This window comes from Trachinotus anak, unplaced genomic scaffold (genome assembly GCF_046630095.1).
Source record: "Trachinotus anak isolate AG129_WGS33_773 ecotype Australia unplaced genomic scaffold, CSIRO_AGI_Tana_v1 ptg000031l, whole genome shotgun sequence".
NCBI lineage: Eukaryota > Metazoa > Chordata > Actinopteri > Carangiformes > Carangidae > Trachinotus > Trachinotus anak.
This window is the reverse complement of record NW_027273882.1, coordinates 4,230,088-4,245,751: the sequence shown is the minus strand read 5'-3', so window position 1 is coordinate 4,245,751 and position 15,664 is coordinate 4,230,088. Positions and strand designations below refer to the sequence as shown.

At 43.2% G+C, this 15,664-nt stretch overlaps 1 protein-coding gene across 3 annotated transcripts in view; it reads right to left on the bottom strand.

The window, feature by feature from the left end:
- The window catches only part of LOC139612492 (exostosin-1-like), a 211,506-nt gene extending 196,486 nt beyond the window's left edge, over positions 1–15,020 (bottom strand). Inside the window, exons 1-3 of one of the 3 annotated variants that reach the window (XM_071468112.1) lie at positions 14,139–15,020; positions 12,697–13,388; positions 10,439–11,190 (exon numbers count right to left, since the gene is read on the bottom strand). In XM_071468112.1, the coding sequence (XP_071324213.1) occupies positions 10,439–11,190; positions 12,697–13,005 (1,061 nt within the window). In that variant the 5' untranslated portion in view covers positions 13,006–13,388; positions 14,139–15,020. Of the gene's footprint in view, positions 1–10,438; positions 11,191–12,696; positions 13,389–13,752; positions 13,875–14,138 lie in introns of those variants that run through there. The other 2 variants (XM_071468111.1, XM_071468113.1) reach the window with 2 other exon arrangements.
- Positions 15,021–15,664: the final 644 nt, after the last annotated feature.

Sequence of the window (15,664 nt, the reverse complement as noted above, 5' to 3'; positions counted from 1 at the left end):
CAAATTTGTTTTCCCAAATACACTTTAAAGGGCGAGCGTCAGGTTTTATATGTCACAGAAATCGCAGGGAGGTCAAAGTGGATGGTGACAGTATGAAGCGCAGGACTTTGGTTGGTTACCTGTGGTTCGGTTTCGGAAACAAAAGCACTTTTGTTATGTCTTATACTTAATTACTTTTTCTGTGTTGAACCAAGACCGTGATCTTTCCTAACCTGAACCAAGAGCTTCAGGTGCCTAAACATAACCATAACAAAGTTTAATAATGCTGTAGCTGCAACGAGTTCATAGTGTGGAAAACTAAATGAAATACATTGTCATTCAGTTCTGTCCTGTTTGAACATTTTGTGCCTTGGTTTGCATTTTTATTGGAAAAGCTTTATCATTATGTTGATAGAAAATGTAATGCAATGTAATTCAGGTGGCATCACTTTTACTTCAAACATAATTGCTGTTGCAAATTAGACTGAACTTCTAGGAAACAGAACTGGCAGATAAAGACTATGTAATGTGGGCAAGGGAAGTGGACCTTGAGTTGATGCTATTTTGTGATTTAACTTCAATTTAATTTTTCTTAGTTTGTTTGTTTTATTTTTTGTTTTTTTTAGTAATTTTAACCAAAGCTTTGTTAGAGGACAGTTTTAGAGGACAACAGAGTTTGGAGAAAACAGATTTCCCCCTAAAGTTCTTCTTTGTGCAAATCTGAAACAGAAAATAAACAGTTAAAAGAAAGAAAAAATAGCTGCAATTTCTTTTTTTTTTTTTTAAGTGATTTAAATTTTTTCACGTTTTTAATGATCCAGATACTGTAAGCTGATATATTGACAGATATTTTATTAATTTCATTCATTCAGTCATTTATTTGAAAACTGAAAATGAGGTCAGATCATTCAGTTCTCGATGTTCTCTCAGTTTGGTAAACGCTGCTCTGACCACACCATGAAATCCTGTGCTTCAAAGTCAACCCTGACCCTACAACACTGACGGGAGCAGGTTCACGAGATGTGGCCGCAAATATTACATACAAACTTAACAGACAGTAGCTTGGGATTCATTGAATTAACACCATTGATTCTGTGCTATTTGGAGAGCACAGACAAAAAAAGTTAATTCAATCAATCGGACAAATGTGTAAGATCACATGGTGAGTCAGTTTGTGATCTTCACATCGGCTGCTCGGCCTCTCAGACATTAACGTCTTCCTCCCATTAAGACTGACAAAGGGTCAGCTAAAATAAATGCCAAGGCCTCATCGTACTAAATGCCAATCTATGTTTGGCTTTCACACACCAAGAATGACCATTATCCTCTATTCATCTGCTGATTGGCCACAGTGGTCAAGTCAAGCCTGATCAATACAGATTCCTTTTACCCTCCAACCAGCCTTGGCAGAAACCTTCAGTGTATTGATGAGTTTGGCTGCTGTGTTCTGCCGGCTGAGAAATCTGCAGGTGCTAAAAGGAAACACACACACACACACACACACACACACACACAAGATGCAAATTTTTCCTAAGTCCAAGTCAAGTCTCAAGTCTCTAATGTTTGTAATGAACATTTTATCACCTGCTTCATGCCATCCTGTCTGCTGAGTACACAAAGCATGTGCTGCGTTATCATCGCTCCTTTATCTATAAAGTTATGCGTGATAATAAGGTCGGGAATGACATTCAGCTCGTCAGATATTTCCTTAATGTTAATCCGCCAAAAACATCAAACAATAGAAAATGTGCTCAGTAGAGTATAGAGCTCTACCAAGGCCAAACAACATACAGCAGGGAGGGAGAAGGAATGAAAACAATCAGGAGAGGGACGTTTGACTTGGACTGGCCCACAAAAGCCAATCTGGAGACACCATCAAACAGGCTGAGGCCAGTGTTAACACACAAGAATCACACAAGATAAATTAATTATGATTATTTGTTGAACAACACATGAAACAGGACAACAGGCACATTAAACTGTATTTCTTTTTCTGCCTCCACACCGGCAACAGAGCAGGGGGCAGTATGTTCTCAGGTTGTTTGTCCGTCCTCCTGAATGCGATGTCTCAGTAACACCCTCAGAGAACTTCTTCAAATTTGGCACAAACATTCTTCCAGGTGCTATAGAGAACTTTTTAATGGCCTTTTTGACATAATATGTAAACACAATTATCATCAAGAACGTGGCGGTTAGAGGTCAAAAGTCAATGTCACTGTGACCTCACAGAACATGTTTTTGGCCATACCTCACAAATCCATCCACTAATTATAACGCAATTTAACTCAAATGTCTTTCAGGATAAAATGAAGTGATGACATTTTATATTCAAATGGTCGAAAGTCAACTTCACTGTGACATCATAATGTTCTGAAAAAAACAGTGTGACAGCTCCACGACTCTTATTAGTCCAAGTAAGGATTTTATTTCCATCAGTATATATAGCACATAATGATTGTTATTTATAAGTCTTAATCACTTTCATATTAATGTCTTATTTCTTTTTATATAGTGGTAAAGGTGGTGAGTAGATTTCCAACTCATTCTTTTCAGCCTCCTGCAGCTCAGCACTGTTTGATAAGAAGAAAAATGCAGAGAGAAAGATGTTAAACTATTCAAGAGATTGTCAGCATAAGGAAGTGAACTCGGTTGTAAAAAAAATACAAAAGGCAAAATTATTTCTCACTCAGTATTGCCACAGGTTTCTGCAAAGAAGGGCTTAGATCAAATTATCTAAATGTATGTCCTTATGTCCTAGAGCAACTTACCAAGCAGCTGAAATTCATATTTTTATTCACCTTAAAGTTGATAGTGATGTAGAAGTATACTCCAGGGTGTGTCAGTACTCTGTGACATCACTGTTGGGTGTGGTTACAAGTGAATTACACTTAACAATTAACCAGAGAGAGCAGAGACACAGGATTTGGTTAGTTTCTTCATTACATTCTGTTTTTGTTGCAGATGTATACGATTTCACCGCTATAGTCTCAAGGTTAATGCAGTATCTGGTATATTCAGTAACACTCACGCAGTGTTTCTTTGGTTCAAGAGTTAACTCCTTTTCTTCCAGTGCACATGTGCTGTTTAACAAACAGGCTGGTATAACCTGCTTTTTGTTTCTTTAATTAGGTTTTTAAATCGGTCACACATCAAAGTTCTTTAAAAGTCCTGAATTTGGCTCCCTGGAACTGGCAGACTCTGTTATTATTCCTCGTGGTGCTCTTCATCATGACTTGCATCAAAGATGCACAGAGACAGCAGCAAAACCTTTTCCACGGTTTAGTTTAGCTCGGCAGGAGAGAGGGGAGGAGGGGAGTGGAGGGAGGAAGAGGGGGAAGAAAGAGGATGAGGACAGATAGAGGAAAAAAAGAAGAGAATAGGATGGGAGGGAAGGAGGAGGAGGTGGAGAGGATGAGGAGAAGAATGAGAGGGATGAAGGTGAAGTGATGAGGAGGAGGAGTGAGGGAGATAAGCACCAACAAGGAAAGAGGACACTGACTTTTGATGTACTTTAATAGAACATCTCACAACAAGGCCGGGAAGAAATAACTAAAAAAAGAAACTCACACACACACACACACACACACACACACACTGCACTTAGCAGCTACTACACATCAGCAGCGCCGGCACCCCATATGACCACAGCTGACATTTAAATTAATACAGTCAGACCCTTTTCTCCCGTCATACATATTGAATTCTGCAGCTGCCAAACATCCACAGATGTGACAGCAGCTGTGTTTCCATCTGAGTATTTTTCCGCGTCCTGGGACGCATCAGATCGGAACCGCTGAGCAGAAAGAGCACATTATGACTAATTCATTCAGTGTCTTTATGTGCTCATCATCAAACAGTCAGTGATGGAAACAATTATGTTGAATAATGACAAAGTAAGACTGGAGTGTAAAACTTCTATCCATCGTGATCTTTCAGAGAGGCTGTATGTGTATTATACATCATGTCCTGTGATTACAATCAGGGAAACACACACCAGCAGCACTGATGCACCTCAGTGTGTCAGAATACACCACTGTCCTTTATCCCAGCAGTGATACACACACAGCTGTTGTATAGTCTCTTCCCAGACCTTGGTATCTGTGTGGTGAACACAGTGTGTGCTTCAGGTATAATCATTATTATATGTAAAAATGACACAAAGAAACACAACACAGCTTCCATGTGCTGCCTTTACATCTCCGACATGATTCCTGGTCGTGTAACATTTTAAGTGAAGCTTTTGTGAGAGCTCAGTAAGAAAGTTCTTCTCACCGTATCTGACAAACCCGTGAGGGAATTTGTTTAGATTTGGCTCAAACATTCACTTTGACTCAAAGATGAACTGATTAGATTTTGGTGTTCAAAGGTCAAAGTTCAAGGTCACTGTAATTTCACGTTCTTGTGAATGCAACATATCAGAAACACTCAGAGGGAATTTCATTACTTCACTTGGACTCGGGGATGAACTGAAAAAACATTTTTGACCATAACTCACAAATTCATTCACTAATTATGACACAATCTAACTCAAATGTCATAAAGGATAAAATGAAGTGATGATGTTTTATATCCAAATAGTCAAAGACCAGTGGTGGTTATGTGCAAGGCTGGTATTCACAAAACTGAAAGATTGACGCAAATTAAAAATAATCTGTGTTTGATGTCCCTGTTACCAGCCAAGACTATGTCCACATGATAAAAACTATCTCCGTCCACATGACCGTTTTAGCTCCATATCAGAAACGATCTGCCATTCACACACACTGAGCACGTGCAAGCGGGTGTAAACAGGAAGCAGATTGTCTAATCTCAGGTGTGCTCAGCTGATAAGTTGCTGACCAAAAGTACGTACGAGGAACAGCAAAGACAGTTGTGGCGTTAACATGCAGGATTTAACTGAACAACAGCTGCTAGCAAAGACAACAAGGTCGGTAACACTTGTAATTCATTACTCGTGTTGCTTTCATCACTGGTGGTCGAGGCTGAGATCGTTTGTCATCGTTTTCAAAGGTCTGTGTATTTTCCATCAAGACTACAATGCAGCCCCAGAGTTTTCAAACTAAAATGGGGCCAGCAGTGTTTCCAAAACTCTACCAAAATCCTAAAGAACAGCTCAGCAGTGTGGACGTAGCCCAAGTGTGTATCCTATCCAGAGGCTCTCCAGATCACAGGTGAGAGACTGGTCTACCTGCTGTCCACTGGAGGTGCAACCAGCTCAGGACTGAGCACACATTGCTGCACCATGAGGTCTGGATGAAGACTAATCACTAACACCATTCATTGTTATGGCAGGGATCACTGAAGAACAGTGACAGTTTACACAGTGCTGCTCTCTGCTCTTCATATGAAAGCAAATCTATCTCATTTGCTTCAGTTGCCTTGATAAAAGTGCATTGAAACCACACACAACCTTTGTGAGAAACATCCAAAAGCTTTCCTGTCAGAAAGAGAAAAGATGAAGGGAAATGTTTGTGGATTTAGCGTTCAGTCAGCAGGACACCTCTCATCACATTTGACCATCATCTGCACTCTCCTCTCTTCTTCCCTTCGTCTCTTTTGACCATGAAAGCCGTCTTGAAAGATTTGACAGCGATCTGAATTAAGCATTTTATCTGCGGCTCCATAAATTCAGCCCTCAGCCTCCGATACCAAAGATTCTTCGGGGAGACGCTTCTGTACAGCGAGGCTCTAATTGGTTTAGCCAGCTGTTATCTATGTACAGTAAAACACTTCAATCCAGCGCCGCTCAGTGGGAGGTGAGATTTCTATCTATCCCCTTCATTCACAGCTTAATTCAATTGGAGGGCAATTATCGACCACCCCGAGGCTTCAAGATCCTTGTTGGTTTCTGTTCCCATCAGGGAGCCTCGCAGCAGGCTCCCGACCGCTCTCGACTGCACTGGGTGATGTCTGTATCGATGTGCTGAGTGTAAAACACCAACAGACAGCTGCAAATAGGCAAGATGACTTTCTCACCCCCAACCCCGAGATTCAAAAAGGTTGTGAAGCTGAGGAGGTTTAGGTGCAGAACCATGAAACCGGCTCATTCCTTCAGTCTGATGGCAGACTGTTTAGCTACATAATGACCAGTGCTGGGTAAGTACTTCCCCTTATAATCAATTGTGCTCATGTTCTGACATTCAAATAAATTGTGATGCTTGTTACAAAGGCTTCAGACCCTCTGATTTCTGTCTGAGCCGTTTAACCTTCCTGTGACCTTGGGAATTCTGGTGTCGTTTGCCCTGAAGTTACAAACATCCTGTGTTCACCTCTTATTGATATTCAACACACAGAGAAGATCACACTCACATATTTTTGCCTCCTCTGTACAAACGGATCTACTTCGTGAGCTAGAGACAGAACACAGTCATCTAGTACCTGATTATCCTGCAAGACGCACAGTGACACACACACACACACACACACACACACACACACACACACACACACACACACACACACCAGAGGTATGCAAGTTATGCAAATAATTTACTTTGCTAATTACATAAAAGGGAAAATAATCAGTTACATTACTTTTGTCACTTTGGAAAAATCCTCTTCACATATCACTTTTTTTTTTTTTAATTATTTAACAGCTGTAAAAGTTTCTGACCATCAACAGCAGGGTGGGGCTCACTCACACACACACACACACACACACACACACACACACACACTCCAACTCCAAACAACAGCTGACTCCCAAAAGCAGGATTACTGTTGTATTTACACAACACGTGGACACAGCAGCTTAACATGTACATACAACTAGAGTTAGTGAGCATCACATTTCTGCTCATTGAACATATTCTGGACTCAACTGGATACACAGACACCAAACTGATATCAACCCTCCATCCAACTCCAGGTAACACAGCAAACAAGCCGACGCACAACGTCGCTGGAAGAAAGTAATCAGATTACTGTAATGCTGATGACTATATTAAAGCCCCGGTGAAGGGTGAATGGATCAATCTATCAGCTGATCAAAGTTCACTCCGGGACGTCAACCATGTCACCAAAACGTGGCTTTTGTCTCTTTAATTCCCATCAAATAACTGCAGCATAAAAGGGGAATCGGCAGCTGTTCATGGGTGGATACCTGTTTTTGAACACACACTCATGAATGTGTGGTTACAAAGCTGCACAACTTTGTCTACAATCAAATTCATTTGCTATGTGTTGTATTTATTGCTTTGTATTTCAGTATGTAATAGATATATGTAGTAGTTTGCATCTGCTGGTGGAAATAAATCATTCTGTAAGGATAATCTTTGAAAAAGTCACCTCTATTCCAGCTGATCCCTACACAACTACCAGAGCTGTGGTTTCCCACCAAGAGGAGACAATTAACCATCATGTGTTTGTTTGACACAGTCTGTTTGAAGCAGTGTATGAAGTCTCTTCCGGTTTCCCTCCACTGCCTGTTTAATAACTAATATCAAACCATCACTTCTTTTTTTTAGTAGTTGGTCAGCTCCAGAAATCATGTTCTAAAAAGTGAGGCGGTTTGCAACCTTCAAAGTCCTTTGAAACAAGTTGTTAAGTAAACGGATTCAATTCAGTGACAAATGGGGACGAGAGAGCGCAGACAGAAATGAGAAATCAAAGCTCTTCTGAGAGTTTAACTCAGTTCCACTGCCAGAATAAGCTCTTTGATTTCAGTATTGGATATCAGACAATGCCAGACTGAGAGAGACAATGGACTAATGCACTATTTATTTAGTAAAGGAGCCTCTTAAGCCCTTTCACCCTTTGTGTTTTATGCAGCAGGCAGTGTACACTGGTGGATTTGCCTTTTCTCAGTTCTGCAAATAACACCTTTTACAGGCATTATGTAACCTAACTGAAACTAAAACCATTTGATTTTGTTCCCTACAAAAGCTGCTTTCACCGGATCACAAAACCAAACCACCAGTTTTACCAAACACATTTATGAATGAAATCATTTTCATGCTCTCCAACATCCTGTTAATGTACAGTTATAGAAATGTTTCCCTGCAGTGTTGTTTCTGCCACTGTTCTGCTTTGCTCTTGTCAGACTCACTTTAATAACGACAACCCTCTTAACCAAACCACACAACTACAGAAAAGACGCAAAAGGTGGGGATTTCAGAGCGCACAGCATCGGAGGCAGTGTCCAGCTGACCACATACAGCAGCTCCTGTTTGGCATCTCGATAAAGTGCATAAATATTGCAGAATTTATTCTGCATTGTGGAGATGTGTATTCTCTGCATGTGAGCTGCAACTGATAAAGTGTTGGTATTAGCCTGTGGAGCACAGAGATATAACATTACACACCAGTGACTACAGTGTCTGCACGTTCAGAAATACACGCAGCAGGAGGACAGTGGCACGTCTCTGCAACATTTGAAAGGAAACGACGATGAACGTCTCTTAGCTTTATCTTGGGGGGAGATCAAAACAAAATGATTCATAATACTTCAAACTTAGCTGAAAATCATTTGTAGCCGGGCTCACCTGGTAGAGCCTGTGCCATTAAGGTTTAGCCCGAACCACAGTGGCCTGGGGTTCAAATCTGACCTGCATGTCATCCCCTCTCTCTGCCCCCAACCTTCCTGTCTCTCTCTCTCACTGCATCTATAATAGAGGCATAAAAAGACCTCAAAAAATTATTTATAATAAAAAGAAAGAAAGAAAATCATTTGTATCTACTGACTGAATAGTTTTACATCATACACCTGAAACAAAAGGAACCTTGCTGGAATAAGAGCAGCTAAGTTGATGACAAGATGTCAGGTGTGGATCTGTCAGATCAGTCAGCAGGTGGTGAAGCTCAGTCCCACTCCACGTCGACTTTACAGCTTTTAATCAGAGCAGCAATGGCAGTTAAAGTGAGTGAAAGTGATTGACAGTGTGCAATGTTCTTTATAGTGTCGAGTTTCTGCTCTTACTCACATGTCAAGAGCTTCTGGTGTCACTTTCTATTTAATTACCTACTGGGTTTTTACAAGGGATCAGTCGAGGTGCTTTAAGAACCGGACACATGTCACACCTAAGATCTGAATCAAGCTGAAGAGAGTTTAAAGTTAGATATTGATCAGCTGGACTCATATTTTACTTTAACCGGTTCCTGTCGGAAGTTTCCAACCATCTGAAAACATGCCATCTTCACTTCAGTTCTTTATGTGAAACACATCTGTCGGACTGAGGTTCAACTGTTTCACTCTATATGTCTGTATGTGTGTGTGTGTGTGTGTGTGTGTGTGTGTGTGTGTGGGTTCATTGTCCTGCTGCATTGGTCTAGAAGGGGAGAAGTGTGTATAAAAAGTATTTCACTGTTCACTGGATATGGATGAGAACACCCTCAGACACGGTTAAAGCTGAAAGTCAGCAGTTTAACCTCACAGTCATTGTTTCGCTCCACTTATAATGTGCTCGAATGGAGCCGAGGCAGAAATGAAAAATATGTCACTGTCCTAATATTTGCAGACTGCACTGTATGCAGACGCTCAGTGGAAAACTTCAGGAGTTCAGTTCAGCAGGTTTGTGGATCCTCACTGTGGTTTTCCTCTGGGCCTCTGCAATTTCTGAACCTAAAATATGCAACAGATGGCACTCGGGGTAACATCTCGAGGAAAAAGCGAGAGACGTTGAGAATGTTGTTCCCATTTCATTCCTCGTGCAGCGGTTGCCCTTCCTTCAGCTGTCAGCTGCCGGTACAATTTTCAAAAGGTGAACTCTTCTCAACTCAGATCACTTTTCTCTCAACCAACTGCTGAACTGACAAAACTTTCCTTCTCTCGACAGTCGATGCCTCCCTGCTCCTCTCTCTCTCTCTCTCTCTCTCTCTCTCTCTCTCTCTCTCTCTCTCTCTCTCTTTCTCACACACATACACACACACACACACACACACACAACAACACAAACACACTTGCATGTTTGGAGCATTTTGTCTCAGGAGCACAGCAACAGTGAAGCTCAACTCCCCTGACAATTGTGAGATATGTACATGAAAGCATCGAACCTGTTTCAATCCAAAACAGACCAGGCGCTCCGTGCACAGCAGCTACACTCCCCAACGCTCTCGAGCAGGAGAGCCAATAAACTAAATTTGTAATGATAAACAACACTGACACACACACACACACACACACACACACACACACTCACACACACACACACACACACACACACACTGCACACAACACGCACTTGTGAGCAGCTATAATGATGCACAAAGACGCTGCAGTTGAACTAACCAGCAGCAAATCAGACCTGATAACGAGATAACTAACACGGTGTCTGCTGAAGTCACAGCTCTCTGCTCCATTTGCAGGACAGAAACCCAGTAACAAGCAACTCTGCAGTGACAAAACACCGAGGGGAAAAAAAATGTCTCGTGTTAACTGTTTGATGATGGTTTCACAAGGAAATAAATGCATGCCTCGAAACAGCAAAAACAAGGTGAGGATATCAAAAAAAGTGTGTCTTACTTTGAGTATTCTTCGTTATCTCTGTCACAGCGAGAGTCCTTGTGTTTCTCCCAGTCTTTGCCATGTTTACACGTGGTCAGCAGGATAATATCTTCCCCGTTGTGGGTGTGATACAGAGCGTTCCTCGTCTCAGAGCCGATGCCTGTTAGGTACCGCTTGCCTTTGAAAACCAGCAGGTACTTCCTGGATGGTGGCGCATCGCTGAGTGTCAGATAACCCGTTCCACCTCCTTTTAGCGGGTGATCCTTGGAGAACAGAGGGATGGAAATATCAAAGTTTGGTCGGAAGTTGACCACATCAGCGCTGGCCTTGGCCAGCATGGCCTGGCCCACCTCAAAGCCCAGGTCCTCTGTGTAGTCCGGCCAGGTGCCAGAGTAGAGGTTGAAAATCAGGTGGTTCCTGCCATCGCTCCACGTCGGGAGGCTCTGGATGCGGGACCTGACGTTCTGGACGTACTGAGCAGAGAGCTGGTCCCGGTCCAGCGTGTCCACTGCCAGAATAAACAGACAGGCCCTCGAAGGGTCTGTGGTGTGGAAGCGGGACTCTTCGATGGACGACAGGATCTTCTGGTAGGTCTCCGAGATCTCGTCCCCTCTCTGCGGAGGGTAGATGTAAACCTTGAAGCCTGACTGGCAGCGAGCAAAGTCGAAGCAGGTTTCCATGCGGCAGCGCTTGTTCTTGTAGATGATGTCGCGGATCGCCCGGCGTTCACGAGGGGAGGTGTGCTGGTGATGGAGCTGAGGGCTGTCCTCCTGTAAACACAGACACACACCGGTTGTCACCACCCAAAACAAAGCCAAATATTATCTATGAACACTGCTTCTATATTCAAAGTTTCATAAATTCCAATTCCAAAACTTAATCTAAAAAATAAATGTATGAGTCCACTTCTTTCTTTCACTGAGGCCACTAGATTTAAGCCATTGTTTGTAACTAAAGTGCTTCTCCATGGGTTTCACTGATGTGCTACATCACTGAACTACAGCAATTCTGATAACAGCTCTAGATGAGAACGTGATTGCACCTGATTCCCCCAAAACAGTGGTACTCAACCACTTTGGGACCATTTAAAGTGAAGCAATTTCCTCTTGCGGCTCCATGTCATGGGTCGAGGATGTGTGTGGTTGTGTTCAGGCCGCACTGCATCAGGGAAACCTTGAAGCCTAATGGTTATAACGCACCAAGTTAACTGCAAAAAACATTGCTCAACTCCTGGCCGGGGGACCTTTGTTGCATCACATATCTCTCCCCCCATGGTCCCAGCCTGTGTGCATTGACTATCAACAAAACAGACAGCACTGCATGAAAAAACTCACTGAGGCATAGTGGGGTTGCCGACAAGGGCCTCAGCAGAAAAAACACAGGGTTGTTCTCAGGAGAGCTGGACGTATCTGAACTTTCACTGCAACACAATGCAATCCGGCAAGAAGCTGCACTGGCCAATCAAACACATGGAAGCACATGTTCCTGATGCATTATTTTCTAATATTAATATCTACAGTTTGCATCACAGTTGTTGCAATAACAGAAAAACTTTCTCATAGTGTGCTTTGTCATCTCATAAGCCTTGAAGCTCATGGATCTGTCTCTCACATAGGACTTCCTGCATCATATTTCATTGTCTCACTGGTACATGAATAAAAACACCCCCACCAACTTAACCCCTTGCGTTTGTTTTTCTAGCGATGGGCTGCTTTTCTGTCTGCATGCTCGTCAAAAAGTTGTGAGCAGTTCAACCGAAGTTGCTCATTTCTCAGTTTTTCAAACCATAATTTCACAAGGAAAAAAAAAAGCAACGACCAGAGAAAAGTCAGAAAAAATAAACTAAATTTGTGTAGCAGAAATGAAGCAGTTTTTTTTTTCTTTTTTCTTATCTGTTAAATCATCTAATGAATCATCTTGTGACCACTGCCCTCAAGCTTTGAATCTAGCTACAAATACATGATTCATCTTTAAAACCACTTTTAAAACTGTGGATTTTAAAGGATTTGTTTACTTGAGCCAGTGTATAAAATGAAAATGTATAGTCAGTGACTGATCATTTAAAATGACACAAATGAAAGGGGCCTCCTTTATAAAGATGGCAGTAGATGTTGTTGTGAATTTGAATGAAGGCTTGTTATTGAGTTTTCTTATATTCTGGTGTGTGGAACTGCTTCTGAATGAGCCTCTGGGTTTCCTTTTTGTTTTGGTTCAGCTAATAAAGCAGGTGACAACGTTCTCCACTGCTTCTTTTCCTCTACATTGGTGCGGTCTACCTCCTGCTCTCCCCCCTCCAGGTACGGCTCCAGCAGCTCAGTCAACTCCGGCCAGTGCCTGGGTGGTCTGGACGGGCTTCTCTGGGGCAGGGGCTGGGGCTGGGGCTGGTACACGTCCTGATTCTGGTGGATGTACTGGTACTCCTGTTGGTGGTACTGGTGGTACTGGGGGTACTGGGGGTACTGGGGTAACTGGCGATATTGGTACGGCTGCTGCTGGAACTCCCCGATTTGCAGACCCCACAGGTAGACGAGGAAGAGAAGACCGGCCCCCACAGACACGAGCAGGTACCGCTTCTTGGCCTGCATGTGTGCTGTGGGGGGAGGAAGAGGAGGAGGTGGTGGGTTCTGGGGGGGAGGCAAAGAGAATGAGGGAAGGAGAGAGGATGGGAGGGAGGAAACCACAACAAGAGAAGAGGGAGGTAAAGGGGAGGTGAGAAGCAGATAGTGAAGAGGGTAGAAAGGAGGGTGAAGGAGGGGGGATTGAAAAAGGGGATGAGGGAGGAGATGGAGAAAAAGAGTAAAGGGTTGAAGAGGGAGAATATTAATAAAAGGAGAAAAGGAAAAAAGGGAAAATTGAGGATGAGGAACTAGGAAATGAGGAAAGGGGGTGCAGGGACGTAGACACAGGTCAGCTTGACCCACAGGGCAGCCTCACTATCCACAGCTCGGCATTTTGGGATCTGGAGTCACTAAAAGAAAAAGAAATAAAAATGTATGCATTAATTCAATTACCAGTTTGTCCCAAGAAAAAGCATTTTGCTATTATAAAGCTGACAAAGGTTCTGGTTCCTCTAATGCCACTGTGTTCATCTTTAGTCCGTGTCTCTGATGAACATCCACACAGTCAGATAAACGCATTAAAAGACGCCACATGCATTTAGTTAAGACTCAACTTCAGGTTTCACTTTTCATCAATACTTCAAAAGAACAATTTAAACACAAATCATCATATGTATCAAATACACGTTTTTTTTATTTAATGACATCAAGTCATTTTTTAAATGATTCAGATGCAGCGAGCAGACAAGCAACAAAACTTTCCTATAAATTAACCTTTTCACTGCATGCTGCATCGGCAGTTTGGCCAATTAAACATTTGTTTTCTTTTTGCCACAACATTTTTTTTCAAACACTTCACAGCTGCCCTGGGTTAACTTGATGCAACTGTAGTGTGAGGCGTCCGGGTAAAGGTGTTTTCCGGGATGAAAAGGCTTCAGCTGGAGGCTGAGGAGAGAAAGACCTTAGATCGGGCTCGAGAAGCCACGCAGCACTAAACCGCAGGATTTCTGAATGAAGTTTGGAGCACATGGGAAACCGACACGTTGGCAGTTTTTGCCTGTTCGTAGCCTAATTGTCGCTCTTGCAAATACCATTAGAGATATTCAAATGTAATGAGCCTTTTGATTTTTTTCACAGTGCCACGATGGTAAAACTCTCACCACAGTCCACTCAGCGTAACCGACCTGTTTACCGGGAACACCTGTCGTCCCAGGAAGGGACTGGAGTGTCCGCCGCTCTCCCCTCCGGCCAGAGCAGGAATCCACAGTTTGGATGCTCATTCTCCACTTAATCCTTCAAACACCGGGCCACAAACCCATCCACAGACGATACAGTCTCTTTAAACCACTTGTATGGGGGACATTCACTGAGCGCAGGGTCTGCGGGGAAGCCGAGCAAGCTGCGCCGCCTTCATCCTGCGCCGCGTCCCAGTCACAAACTTTCTCCGGGAAAGGACCGAGGAGTGCTTTTCATGTGAGGGAGACTCCGACCGGACAAACGTGGAGCGATCTGTCAGCACAGCAGGTGTCCACGGTGTGGATCCAGACACACGCTCATCTGCCAGAACAGCCGCGGTCGCACTGACAGCATCCATCCAGAATTAACTGATGTGTTAAACAAGGCGCGTACATCTCCAATCTGCGACTGCCATCTCCTTTATTAAAACAAACAAACAAAAAAAAAATCCAGAGAAGAGAATCCAAAGTTTTGGGATTTAAATCCACTCTCCCATCTGCGCGCCGCGGCTCACAGTGAGAAATAAGCAGAAATCATCTCCCCAGGTAAGTTAAGGAAATGCCGGCGCACCTGATCCGGGGAGACGCGCATCAGTGAAATCCTATTGCAAGCGACTTCACGGTCCGCTGAGTGGCAGACAGCGGGGGGGGGTTCTCAATAGGGTTAAACTAATGGATCAAATGAACACCGTGAGTGCATGCTGGGGCTCTTCTGGGTTATTCCATCTCAGTTGCTGGCTTCCAACAGACCCGTTGTCTTCACGTTTCCATCCTCAAATCCTCAGTTGGATCTGGGCTGCGCCACCGTGCAGCATCCAGCAGCATCAGCAGCAGCAGCAGCAGCGCTGATAAGCCAGACGACAGCACAGCAGGCTGGCAGACTCGGGGGGGGGGGGGGGGGGGGGGGTCGGGAGCATACATGGGGCGTCAGTTGGCTCTGATAATATGGGATTTCGCCATAATTCAGCGTCTCTCAGTCTGCAGTTGTGGCTTCGGTTGTGTCAGTTTGATGGAGAGTATAGAGACAAGAAAAGTACCAAGAGATTTCTTTGATCACTGAGAGGGGAAATCCTAGAGGAGCATTTCAGACCTTTTTAAATGGGTTTGTGTCATGGCTTTGCAAACCAAACTCCATTCAGAAATCTGCGAATTTAGGGTTCCTGTGCATTATCCCGCAGACATGGGCTCAGAAAAGTTGCAAAACATTTCTTTACTAACACGTTTCAGGCCTTTTAGGATGCACCTCATGTGCAGCATATGCTCGTACTTATTTAGATAAGATGTGAACTTTTGAAATTAATTTTCTTCCACTTTCTTCTCACCAAAGTTAACAGAGTTGAGGTTTTGTTTTCATGAAGTGCTGCTTGTTGCATCATGTTTACTGAATGGATAAAAATTTCAATCTAAATGTGCGAACAGCTGTTTATCAACCAGGTTATACAGTATATAAT